The sequence below is a fragment of the Physeter macrocephalus genome, chromosome 9 (genome assembly GCF_002837175.3).
Source record: "Physeter macrocephalus isolate SW-GA chromosome 9, ASM283717v5, whole genome shotgun sequence".
NCBI classification, from domain to species: Eukaryota; Metazoa; Chordata; class Mammalia; order Artiodactyla; family Physeteridae; genus Physeter; species Physeter macrocephalus.
The window spans coordinates 3705024-3717192 of NC_041222.1; the positions used below are offsets into that span (position 1 = coordinate 3705024).

Consider the following 12169-nt stretch of genomic DNA (forward strand, 5'->3'; position numbering starts at 1 on the left):
AATAAAATGGGGATGTAATTGTACACCCATTTTATATTAAATTGTATGCATGTACACGCATATATACACCCACATATGTACACATAAGCACAGACATAGTTTTATTACTAATAATATTTCAGAAAATCATTTTAAATGTGATTTTTACCTTTAAAAATCACTACCTCCCCCTTGTTTTCTTGGTGTTTGTTTGGAAAACCAATCTCTGATATGATATGATCTTATTTTCTTGTGAATTAAAAATCTTTTTCCTGAGCACTTATTATAGCAAAACTTTCAGTTATCGAAGTACCTTAATTAATTGGGGTTGTACCATACCTTTTCTCTACATACTCTCTTCTAGGGTGATTTTAGTACTTCCTTGAGCAAGGGAGAAGGATGACCAAAACCAGAATCACTTAGAATTAGTCTAGCCCAAAACTCATACCATATGTTTATTACTTTGGATGTGTCCTATGGTGATCTGCATGTATAATTTTTTTAAAGACATATACATGAGACCTATTTTTTATTTTTATTTTTATTTTTTGTTTTTTTTTTTAATTTTATCATTTAAAATATTTATCTATCTATCTGGCTGTGTTGGGTCTTAGTTGTGGTATGCGGGCTCTTCATTGTGTCACGTGGGCTTCTCTCTAGTTGTGGTGCATGGGCTCAGTATTTGTGGCGTGCGGACTCTCTAGTTGTGGCGTGCAGGCTCTAGAGTGCGTAGGCTTAGTTGCCCTGCAGTATGTGGGATCTTAGTTCTCCGACCAGGGATCGAACCCGCGTCCCCTGCATTGGAAGGAAGGTGGATTTTTTTTTTTTTTTTTTTTTTTGGAAGGTGGATTCTTAATCACTGGACCATTGAAATTTAGTTTCTATTTCAAACTAAATTGAAAAATTTAGTTTGCTTTTTCTCTGAGACATCTTTAATGCTCTTATAGTGGCAAAATGAATGTGAGCAGATTTCTGCTTTTTCTCTGTATTCTAGTTTTGGTTTTTCTAGGCACTGTGTGGCTTTTCTCTTCCTTGGTTTCTTCCTCTGTTCAAAATTAGGGTAATGAATTTTCTATTTTCTGTCTTTTTTGGGATGTTTAATGGTAAAATGCTGTTTTTATATAAATGGCTTTGAGTTCCTTCAATGCTCAGTGATGAGCAGAGACCCAGGAGTATTTCCGTTCAGCTATTTATGTCAGATAATAGATACTAAATTTCACCACCAAGAACGGTCCTGTACAACTTATTAAACTATTAACTTTAATGATACATTAAATATAACTTAATATATGATTCTAATTGGTGATTATTTTTTGTATGTGTATAATTGTATGTTAAAAGAAGCAATGTACATTTCCCTGTGGATGTCAGATGACTTGCCCTGAAGCAGGTCTCACTTGAATGATCTCTGAGACCTGTTGTTAGGAAGTTAGTTACTTGTTTATATTAGCTTTTTTGCTGATGAGTGACTGTGCAGAGATCCTTTTTCATTCATTCTTACTTGATTTTCTTTAAAAATCTACATAATCTTATATAAAAACCTATCTAATCTTATATTTATAAGTTCTTAGCAAGTAGGAGTTCCTGTTTAGGCTTTCCTATCAAAAAGTTATTGGTTAAGAGCAGCGGTCCCCAACCTTTTTGGCACCAGGGACCGGTTTCGTGGAAGACAGTTTTTCCATGGGGGTGCATGGTGGGGAATGGTTTAGGCAGTAATGTGAGCGATGTGGGGGAGCAGATGAAGCTTCCCTTGCTTGCCTGCCGCTTACCTCCTGCTGTATGGCCTGGTTCTTAACAGGCCACGGACCGGTACAGAGGAACAATTACAGAATAATAAACTGCTGGTAATGCTCTCTAAACTGGGGGGTTTATTATTCTATAATTGTCCTCTGTAATAATTTCAAGAACAATAATTTACCTTTTCTCATATAATGATGCTTTTGGTAACTTTCACTTTCAAATATTAGAAAGAATGGTTTTAAATGTTGTTTAATAATTGTATAGATGATTAACATTTTGGTTGCTATTTGAGGGATGGAGAAAGAGGATTTGCTGGTAAGTTGGGACAAGAGAAAAGTGTTAACCTCTACACTAAAGAACTAGTTAAAGACTATTTGTTCTTTTAGCACAGTAATACTAATCATTAATAACATTTAAAAACTAAGGGGCAATCATTCATTTTTTGAAATTTTAATTAATTGGGTATTTTTGAAATCTCTGTGACTTTCAGAAACTCACAGAAGAGAAATATCAAGTGGAACAATGTATAGATGAGGCATCTATTATAATTCGGAATACAAAAGAACCCACGCTAACTTTGAAGGTGATACTTACTTCCCCTCTAATTAGGGACGAATTGGAGAAGAAGGACGGAGGTACACATGTGTATATATATATATATATATAGATGTATATATATAAATATATATTTGTTTTGTTCACATAAGCACTCTCTTGAATGCTATGTAATTATGTTTTATGGATTTAAGAAATACCTGTCTTCATTTGTTTTATGCCACTTATAGTATTTTAAGCAGCTTTATTTACACAATCACTGTATTTTGCAAAAATGTTTATATTGGAAATATAAGATACGTTAATTAATTCAAAAACCTGTGCTTATCATGTTGGTCTTAAATCCACTTTAATTTTTTTACTGTTTTGGTGTTCTGTTTTACTTTGTCTAGTATTGCATTGCTATTGATATCAGCCAACCTGTTCTGTGTAGCTTGGTTATTAGGTCTGATTTTAGGGTTAAATGTGGTTCAAAACAGTATTATTTTCAAATTTACTCACTTATTGTGTGAAGTTACTCATTTGCACATCGCTCTTGACTTCTAATAACTATATAACCTTTTAAGAATTATGCTTTATTTAATTGCCTAAGTGTAAATGTTTTATAATGTAAGAGATATAAATTGGGGGACTGATTTTTTTTAAAATAAATAATCTTTAGTAAATTTCTTTTCTAGGAGGTTTGTGATCCTGTTAACATTTAAACTTTTATATATGTGGGAATCATGCTTTAAACTAACTTTCTTCTGAAGTTAAAAAAAAGAATTTCTGCATGGCAATGCCATCGTAAAAAGTAGAGTGATAAATCTCTTCAGTTTTGAGAAGTAATGATGGAGCTGGGTTTCTTTTTTGATATTTTTATCCTTTCACATTAGCTTGTTACTGCCTCTCAGTCCTGTCCCTAGAAACTTGCCATGTGATATTTCCCCTGTGTCAACCTTTGACCAACTGGCCCCTCCCTATCATGACAATTTAGAGGTAATGCGGCCTAACTGGACCAACAGGGGGGACTCCCTGTTGCTGTTTTTTCATCACTAGACATTCAGCAAGTTCCATTGCTTACTCCCCTACCTGAAATACCAGTGCAGCAAGAAGTATTGGTCAGTGTCTTAATTTATTTCAAGTTGATGATAAAGGAAGAAAAAGACACATTTATCAGAGATGTTAGAATTTTGAGTTTTGGCAGACATGACTCAGGATTTCTTAAAGTAAAAGTGATAGACTCCTTTTGTAAAAAGTCTTCTGGGGTAACTAAAATCAGCTATACCATACCCGACGGATATAAACTAGACACATTTATGAGTCATAGTTTAAAATTAAAATGCATCCAATCTATAATTAGGTTTATGCCTGTACTTTTTTTTTTTTGGCTGCATATAGTATCTCTAACACCTCTGAAGAACCAATCTTAAATGGCTTAATTTCTTTAACAGCTTTACAGTTCACCATTAACTGTAGAACTATAAAATGATTTCTGAAGTATCAAGATAATTCTGTTAATTCTGGTAAGCTGTGTTCTCTTGACCCTCTAGTGTAAAACTAACCATTTCTAAGTATAGTTATAATTATAGATATTATTAAAAATTCTTTGAGTATAGAGAGATGAAAGAAGATTGAAGTTGCCAAAGGCTAGGTTTGTCTAGATTTGAAATTGCTGAAGACTAGATAATGTTTGCTTGTAGCTGTAGACATCCCTTCCATTACTTTAAAAGTATTGAGAATACAGGCTTCTTTTTCCCCATGGTTTTGTGCACTTACATGGGATTTTATCAGTTTTCAGTGATGGCCTTAAGCTTAGTCTGTTGCCTTTATAACTTTATGTTCAGAGAACCTGAAAACAGATTCTTAGAATATTGTACCCTTACTAGATAGAAGACTAGTTATTACAGAATGGAATTTGTAGGAGAGTAGGAGAGTTATAGTCTCTATTCAAGGTGTTTGGGTTACTAAAGGATCCCAAGACCTATTTATAATATGAATCTCATCAGGTGATGTTAGCATAATTGTGTGGGATCAGGTAAGATGAAAGAATCAGCCTGGATCTAATGTTATACACGTTACTTCCTCTCCTTTTAAATGGCGGAAAGATTTGCTTTGCCGTTTTCCTTAACCTTACTGCCCTGTTGACTCACTTGTTATCTCTTATAATTTGCTCATTTTGTCTAATTTGGACTTTGTCAAAGTTTTGTTTTTTTTTTTTTAAATTTATTTTTGGCTATGTTGGGTTTTCGTTGCTGCGCGTGGGCTTTCTTTAGTTGTGGCAAGTGGGGGCTACTCTTCATTGCGGTGCGCGGGCTTCTCACTGCAGTGGCTTCTCTTCTTGCAGAGCACAGTCTCTAGGCACGTGGGCTTCAGCAGTTGCAGCACGTGGGCTCAGTAGTTGCGGCACGTGGGCTCAGTAGTTGCAGCACACAGGCTCAGTAGTTGCGGCACGCAGGCTCTAGGGTGTGCGGGATTCGGTAGTGGTGGCTCGCGGGCTCTAGAGCTCAGGCTAAGTAGTTGTGGTGTGGGCTTAGTTGCTCCCCAGCATGTGGGATCTTCCTGGACCAGGGATCGAACCCGTGTCCCCTGCATTGGCAGGTGGATTCTTAACTACTGCGCCACCGGGGAAGTCCCTGTCAGAGGTTTTTGATCTGCACTAGCAGTTTTTTGTATTCTGGGAGACTTTGAGGATCCAGTATAACTAAGCATTTGAGACCTGGTCTATACAATTCTGTAGGATTTGTTTTATCACACCAGATGGTTCCTCTCGCCTTGATGCAGTTCTTTTCAGCTGCATGGGGTGAAAGCACAAGATTCATTTGGGTTCCAGGAATTTCTAAGTTTAAGAGAGATCTCTTTAAAAAAATCTGCACTCATTTTCTTTCTCAGAGTTTAAAAAAATAGGTATTGTAACTGTTTGGGAGACATTTTCCTGTAGAATTTCAATTTCTCCCCTCCCACAAAACAAACAGGCTGTTCACAATACATACCTTATGTCTTTCTCTTCCCTCTCTTCACTTGCCACATATTTGGGCAAAATCAAAAAAGGGAAAAAAAGTCTGAGAGCAGGTAGAACTGGAGGACTGGGGCAGGTGAAGAGCATCACACTTATCTCCTCAGGGTTGTCTCTGCAGAAGTGGATCTATCTAACTGCTTGTTTCAAATCACTGTTTAGATTTTCAGTGGCCAGAGTACGTAGTGAATCTCTTTGGTATGGTTTACTGTTTCACAGGTAAGAGTTCTCCTGTGCCGTCAGTCTTTTTTCCGTATTCTAACCCTTTAATTGAAGGCCCTGTAGAATAACCATTCCCCATAACTACATGCTTCCTGCTACAGAAGGCACAGGAGAAAAAGCACAGACCTTGGTGCCTGGCAGCCAAGTGTTTGATTCTTAACTCCATTAACTATTACTCTGTGACCTTGGACAGGTTTGTTTATTTTAAAATGTGGGTAATGAATACTTTAGAAAGTTGTTTCATGAGAGAATTTATGAAATGTAACCTGTACAATACTCAGCACAAAGTGATTGCTTAGTAAATAGTAGTAGTTACTCAGCTTACTAAAAAATGTCACAGTGCAAACTCATCTACTCAAAGTGCCTTGAGTTCACAGTGAGAATAATGTGTACATGATAGGTCTGAAGAAGTGAACGTAAACACAGTTAAACTCATAAATAGCCATTGAAGTGTAGTATTGGAATCGGTATACTATATTTGCTGCAGTGCTAATAATGAGCTGTCTTACTATAAAGTTTATGATTCATTGAGACAGGTGTCTTTTTCCCTACCTCTGTCCTTTATCCCTAGCACCTGGAGTGGTACCTAATACTTAGTAGGCAATCAAAAGAAAATCTGTTAAATGATTTTTTGTAGCTAGCATATTATCTGATCAAATAGAACTGTCTGGTATGCAAGAAGCATTAACAGTGGACATCTCAGAATTCAAGTAATATATATTGAGGATTTAGCTTTGTTAAGGTATTTTATAACTTACTGTGTTATAAGCACTTTCTCATATATGATTTATTTGAACCCTCACAGCAGTTCTATGAGGTAGATAATTGTCCTGTTGTATAAATGAAGAAAGTCTCACATTTTACCCGTCTCCTCTGACTCTTAAGTCCAGTTACTATCTAGGATGATCGTAGGAGCATCTTAGCTGATTTAGTTATTCTGAGCATCACACAGTCTAAGCTTCTTTTGGTGCTTGTGATTTTAAACCAGAAGTATATTTGCTATGAGGCTGATAAATCCAGCTGCTTATTGTATTTACAGTGCAGTTTGAAACCAGGTGGATAGGGAAACTACAGAGGCACTTGTGGCTAAGGCTAAGATAAACTGCAGCCCTCAGTGTGAAGGTAGATTATCAGGGGTTCACAGAGAAGTTGCCCAAGAGTCCCTTTTCCGTATTGGTGCCAGTGTGAACTTCTGATGCTTTTTGGCAGAAGTTCGCTAGCATGAGTCCTGCTAGGTGGAAGACCAGTCCAGAGATCACAACTAGGATTTATAACAATGCTGCAGGCTTTATTTTCCTGCCTTCCCCAGCTGCTAGACCTACATTATCCAGTGCAAACCTGTAGCCACTGTCTTTCCAGTGGCCAACTGCCTACTGAGGCACTGAAGAAAAGTGATATCTAGTGATGTTTCTACCATAAATTAGGAGAACAGTGCTCTGTTTTACCTTAGTGCTACATTTACCTATTCACATTATTGTGGCCTGAGATTTCGCATGGGCAAAATGTGACTTGAAGCATAATGTCTGCTCTCCGCAAAGCCTCAAGGAATTGGGAGAGGGGACTGCCTGCATATCTTCAGGCTACCCTGGAAATGCTGTCAGCGTGAACTCAGTAGCTCACCTTCATTCAGCTTCATTCCAACTTTGAAATGTTAAGGAGGCCTTCTTGATAACCCAGCTTGGTTATTTTACCTTTGAAGAGCCCAGGTTCCAGGCACATAAGTCCTATTTAACACAGTCATGTTCTGGCTTTTCTCCACCCCATCTCCAGGCTAGTGTTTTTGTGAACGGGCAAAGAGTTAGCTTGCATGTAAGGGATGGAGGGAAACTGACCAGCATTTCCTGCCCTACAGTGTGTTTCTGGTCACTGATCTAACCTCTAACCAAATAAATGAAGTTAGGCATAATAGACTTCTTTTCAGTGCTTCCATTGTTTAGAATGTTTTATGTACCTTCATGCCCTGATACCAGGTTACTGAGCAGTGAAGTTTTTAAAAAGCTGTTTTCTTTGCTTTTGTCATTTTTGTTGCTATCCCCTATCTGTTTTACTGGTCACTGTAGGAAAAAATGAACTGGCTCACAGTTCCATTGTTTCTAAGTTAAAGACTCCGAGATGCCTTTTTATCAGAAAAGCTTTGCTTCCCAGCAAAATTGAAACACCTATGTTAAAGTTCACACAGAAATGTTAAACTTGAGGTTCTTCTTTGAGAAGTAGCAGTGTTTTTCCAGCAACAATTCTGTGATTGCCACATTAAGTAAGTTATTTTTTTGATGAATGAAAATATAAAAAACTGTATGTAAGTAATTATATAAAGGAAATAGGCAAGCAGGGCTTATAAGTAGCACTGCAGTGCCATATACATTTATATAGTTTTAAAATAAGAAACTTCGAAGAAGATAAAATGAGATAAATTATTACATCTCCTCTGCTGTTTCCCACCTCATGAATATTGAAACATTTTGGATCTTTTGACTTTTTGACTGTCAGAGCATGAAGAAAAGAAACATGGCCATTGTGATGGTGATATAAAAAGGAATCCGGTGGAAGTCTTCTGTTCACTGCCTGTCCCTTTCATCTCTTTTTAGTAGAATCTGCTGCCTCCAAATGTTGACTGTCTGTAGCAAGCAGATGTCAGTATTTTTATTTTTATTTTTTTAATAAGAATTAATGGATATAATCTGACTTTGGGAATGAAAGAATTTGTCTAAACATTTTTGCCATTAAATAAAAATGTCTCTGTGGTGATCAGCAGGTGTTAATTACACGCTCTGTTCACTGGACGAAAGTAGCAAAAAGAGTTGTTTTGCCTTGTCTTTTCCTATCCAAACTTCCTCTGACTCACTCCCCTCTTCCATTGACCCTCTGCTTCCAAATACTCCTACTTGATATAATGATAGAATAAAACTTAGTTTGCTTTACTCTTAACTTAAAGATTGAAGTCCTAAAAAATAAGCATGGTCCATACCTTTTCTTGGGATTACATTATTTAGCAGTCAGTCAACCTTTGTCATGTCTAACTTTTAAGAGATTCTAATTGTTCATTTTACAGTAGTTTGTGCTACCTTGTACGTGAGCTTTACACAGATGCTTGTATTGACCACAGTTAAACATTTTCACATATAAACATGAAAATGAGTGAGTTGTATGCTTTGTGTCATCAAAAAGACATAATTAAGCAAGGCCAGGAACTAGATCACCTACCTATGAAATAAGTACCCATAGTATGTTTGCTTATGTTTATAAATAAAAACATATTAACAGTTCTTTTTGAGGCTTTCCATTTTATGAGTAAAAAAGGGTGATGAAATGAGACCCTGTGTTTTGAATTTGTTGGCAGAGATTAATGTGAAACAATGCAAGTATCTGCTGTAGAGCTCGCCTGGTCAAAAAATAAGTGTGTAGCACTTCAGCCTTTACTTGTTGCAGCCAATAAGGAAAGCCCACATAGACATACTGCTGAGTTTGTGACTGTCATGATTATACCAGGAAGGAGTGTTGGTGGACTTGCTAAGAGAGTTCTTAAAAGAGGATGGTGAATATGACTTAATTGGATTAGTCAAAGACTTGTTCTCCAAGAAACATTTGTATGTTGTATGCATTTAAGTAATGCACCAAGTCTTCAAAAGTTTAAAAACCCACTTCCTAGTGGCTTAGAGGAAATAAATTTGGCTATCTAAACGTGGATTTAGTATCTTGTGACATCTTCTCGAATATGGATATTTGTCACTAATCACACATTTGAGTTCTTAATTTTGCTGCTCTGGGCCATCTAATCCAACTTTGAAATGTTAAGGCAAGTCAAATAGTTGTACTTAGATAGTATTCTTTGCTGCTTTTTGAAAAAAAGCTATGTAAAACTTCAAGTGTATTTCAGTGTTTTTCATATTTGTAGTTGTAATAATTTTTGTTTAGAAAAGAAATAATTAGAAAACTCCAAGGTAACACTGGCAGAGTTCTCATCAGTGGGGTAAAGTTTCTATTAATGGTTATCTTGTTGGATGAGTTTATTCAGTTGTAAAAAAATAAAATTGCCATGCTCAGTGTATTCTTAGTATATCTCAAATTGATGACCTAAGAGAGCCCTAATTTTCCTTAAGAATTGATTAGTGATTAAAATCCCTTCTATAGCGAAAAACTGTTATTGCTAGTGGTCCCAGATTTCCACTCTTTGTCCCCTGCCAAAGGAAAAAGTGCTATGTACCTATTTTGTGCCCTATGGTGTTATATACATGCTTAATAAGATCCCAGATTGTATGTAGCAGTGGTCATTGATTTGTTTACTGAATGAATGCCTTTGTGCTCCTGTTGTACTTGTGTGCAGAATGGCTCTGTTGACTGTTTAAGTAATCATAGTGCACATAATTTTAAAAGAAAGCAACAAAGCCAAAACCTGAAATCTTCTGGGAGTCTTATTAGTTCACTCAAATGCTGCTCTTCTTTTTATTTTTATTGTTTGGTAATTTGACAGGAACCCCTTGGTCAAACTGTATCTGTCTCTCTTTATCCCATTTTCCCATTAGAAAAGGTTGCGATGAAAGATCCTCCGGACTTATTGGACAGGCAGAAATGCCTGAACGCCTTGGCGTCTCTTCGACATGCCAAATGGTTTCAGGTTGGCTCTTTGTTATTATCTTATTGTTATTGTAGCCTTGTGCAGGTTTCATTTGGAACACCTGCCTCTTAATGGTTTCTGTGTAATATATAAAACGGGGGTGCTCTCTGCCTCTTAGGGTTATTGTAGGAGCAAATGCTTTAATTTAGGTAAAGTGCCCAGTATAGCTTCTCCTGTAGTTAATGATATTTAATTATCACATAAGCCTTTTTGGCTTAGTACTCTGAATTTCAAATGATAGCTTATAAAATCCAAACATGGGGTGAGAAAAGCTAAAAGTTCAGACAGAGTTGCCTGGAAATGGGATTGCCATGAGGCTCTAAAAGTTACTTTAATAATATGCTTCCTTTACTTTAAAATCTGCCTTTCTAAACCATAATTTTACTAGTCTTAAGAACTTGATTTTTTTGTTTACTTGACAACTTATGAATGACTAACTAATTAGTATTCATTTTAAAGAACCTATCCGTGATCAGTGTCCTTAAAATGAAGGGTGGATTTCTACAGGGATATTGGAACCATTTCGTTTGTTTTAGGCAAGGGCAAATGGATTAAAATCATGCGTAATTGTCCTCCGAATTCTGCGTGATTTGTGCAACAGAGTCCCCACATGGGCACCATTAAAAGGATGGGTAAGTACTTAAATATGATTAAAAGCAAATTCTGAAGCTATAGTTAGAGGAAATTCTGTAGAAATTATATGTTACTGTAAAATGGCTATATTCTGAGTTAGCTAAGGTGTGCAGTATCTATTTTTGTCCTGGAAAAAAATTATGGATCTTTTTATATGAATTCTTTTTTATGAATATAACTTGTCTCTTCTACTTCATCATATTCATACTATACAGACTGAGCTATTTTTTTCTGACAAAAAGTTTCTATACCTGTTAAAAGTGAGTGTCTTCCTGCACTTTACTCTCCACTGATGGTTGATTATTATTCACCTACTGCCCAGGAAAGCCTGCTTGACTGGCACATTTCTCTTTCAGTGCTACTTCCATTTAAAGTAAAAATTACCAGGTATACCAGTATAAGGCTCCCTTACCCTCTTTTTCTTTCCCTTTGAGTATAGACACTTAAAAATAAGTTCATATTAGTAATTGAAGTCAGGTGAATAGTATACTTAACTGTAGTTTATAATGTATATTGCCAAACTTACTTAATTTGGAAATTATTATGCTTGAACCAATTAAGACCCAATAAAGAACATTATAAAACAAAGCTATAAAAGGGTCATTTTAAATTAATTTAGCAATTATTACTTTGATATTGGCATCGTGAGTTTTTAGTTTATTAAATATGGAGATTTGATCCTTCTTTAATTCCAATTGTAATAGTTGGGGCAGGATGTCTGAAATGAAGTCTTACTGTGGTTTGAGTGCTTCCTAGGTTAAGTGGGAGATAGGTGGGCTGGGTTTGAACACTGATTATTGGCTATTACTAACCTATATGAAGGCTTGTTAAAACTTTGTTAAGTCAATTAGATGACTGTAGTTTCTTAAGTAATCCTTTCAGGGTAACTAAAAATAAAGTTTTGGTGACAAAATATCTTCTGAATATATTATCTCAAAAATGGTTGATTTAAACACTCTGGCCGGGGTAAAAGTTGATAATCAAGTGGGAAAAGTTAATTGGGCCCTAAATGTTAAATGGACTTTAACCTTTTTGGCCTCCATTGTAGATAGAAATGTCAGCTCACATTTAACTGGAATCCTTTTAACACTTGGTGCATGTACTAATTTGTAATTTAATATCTTCTAGCCACTAGAGCTTATATGTGAAAAGTCTATAGGTACTTGTAATAGACCTTTGGGCGCTGGGGAGGCCTTGAGACGAGTAATGGAGTGTTTGGCATCTGGAATTCTACTTCCTGGTAAGGGTTTCAAACTCTGGAGGCAGAAGAATCAGAAAAATTTCATTTTAGTTTAGTTTTCTATTATGTGCTAAGTTTGTCCTCTGCCCAGGGAAATGATGTGTAGGAGTTGTTTTGCTTGGAATTGTAGCAACTAGAATGCTTGAATGTTGGAGAAGTGCCATAAAACTCTCTCTCAATAATTGTAATTTAT

General features: G+C 36.1%; 1 protein-coding gene across 10 annotated transcripts in view; it reads left to right on the forward strand.

Annotated features, from left to right (window-relative positions):
• Window positions 1-12169, forward strand: part of STRBP (spermatid perinuclear RNA binding protein) — a 146079-nt gene that overhangs the window by 97432 nt on the left and 36478 nt on the right. For 9 of the 10 annotated variants that reach the window (XR_003681121.2, XM_028493542.2, XM_028493541.2 and 6 more), the window contains 4 exons: window positions 2210-2354; window positions 10012-10103; window positions 10640-10735; window positions 11865-11976. Coding sequence is in view for 9 of the 10 variants with exons in the window: in XM_028493542.2 (XP_028349343.1) it covers window positions 2210-2354; window positions 10012-10103; window positions 10640-10735; window positions 11865-11976 (445 nt within the window). In the remaining variant the exon portion in view is untranslated. Of the gene's footprint in view, window positions 1-2209; window positions 2355-3759; window positions 3780-5431; window positions 5489-10011; window positions 10104-10639; window positions 10736-11864; window positions 11977-12169 lie in introns of those variants that run through there. The other variant, XM_028493546.2, reaches the window with a different exon arrangement.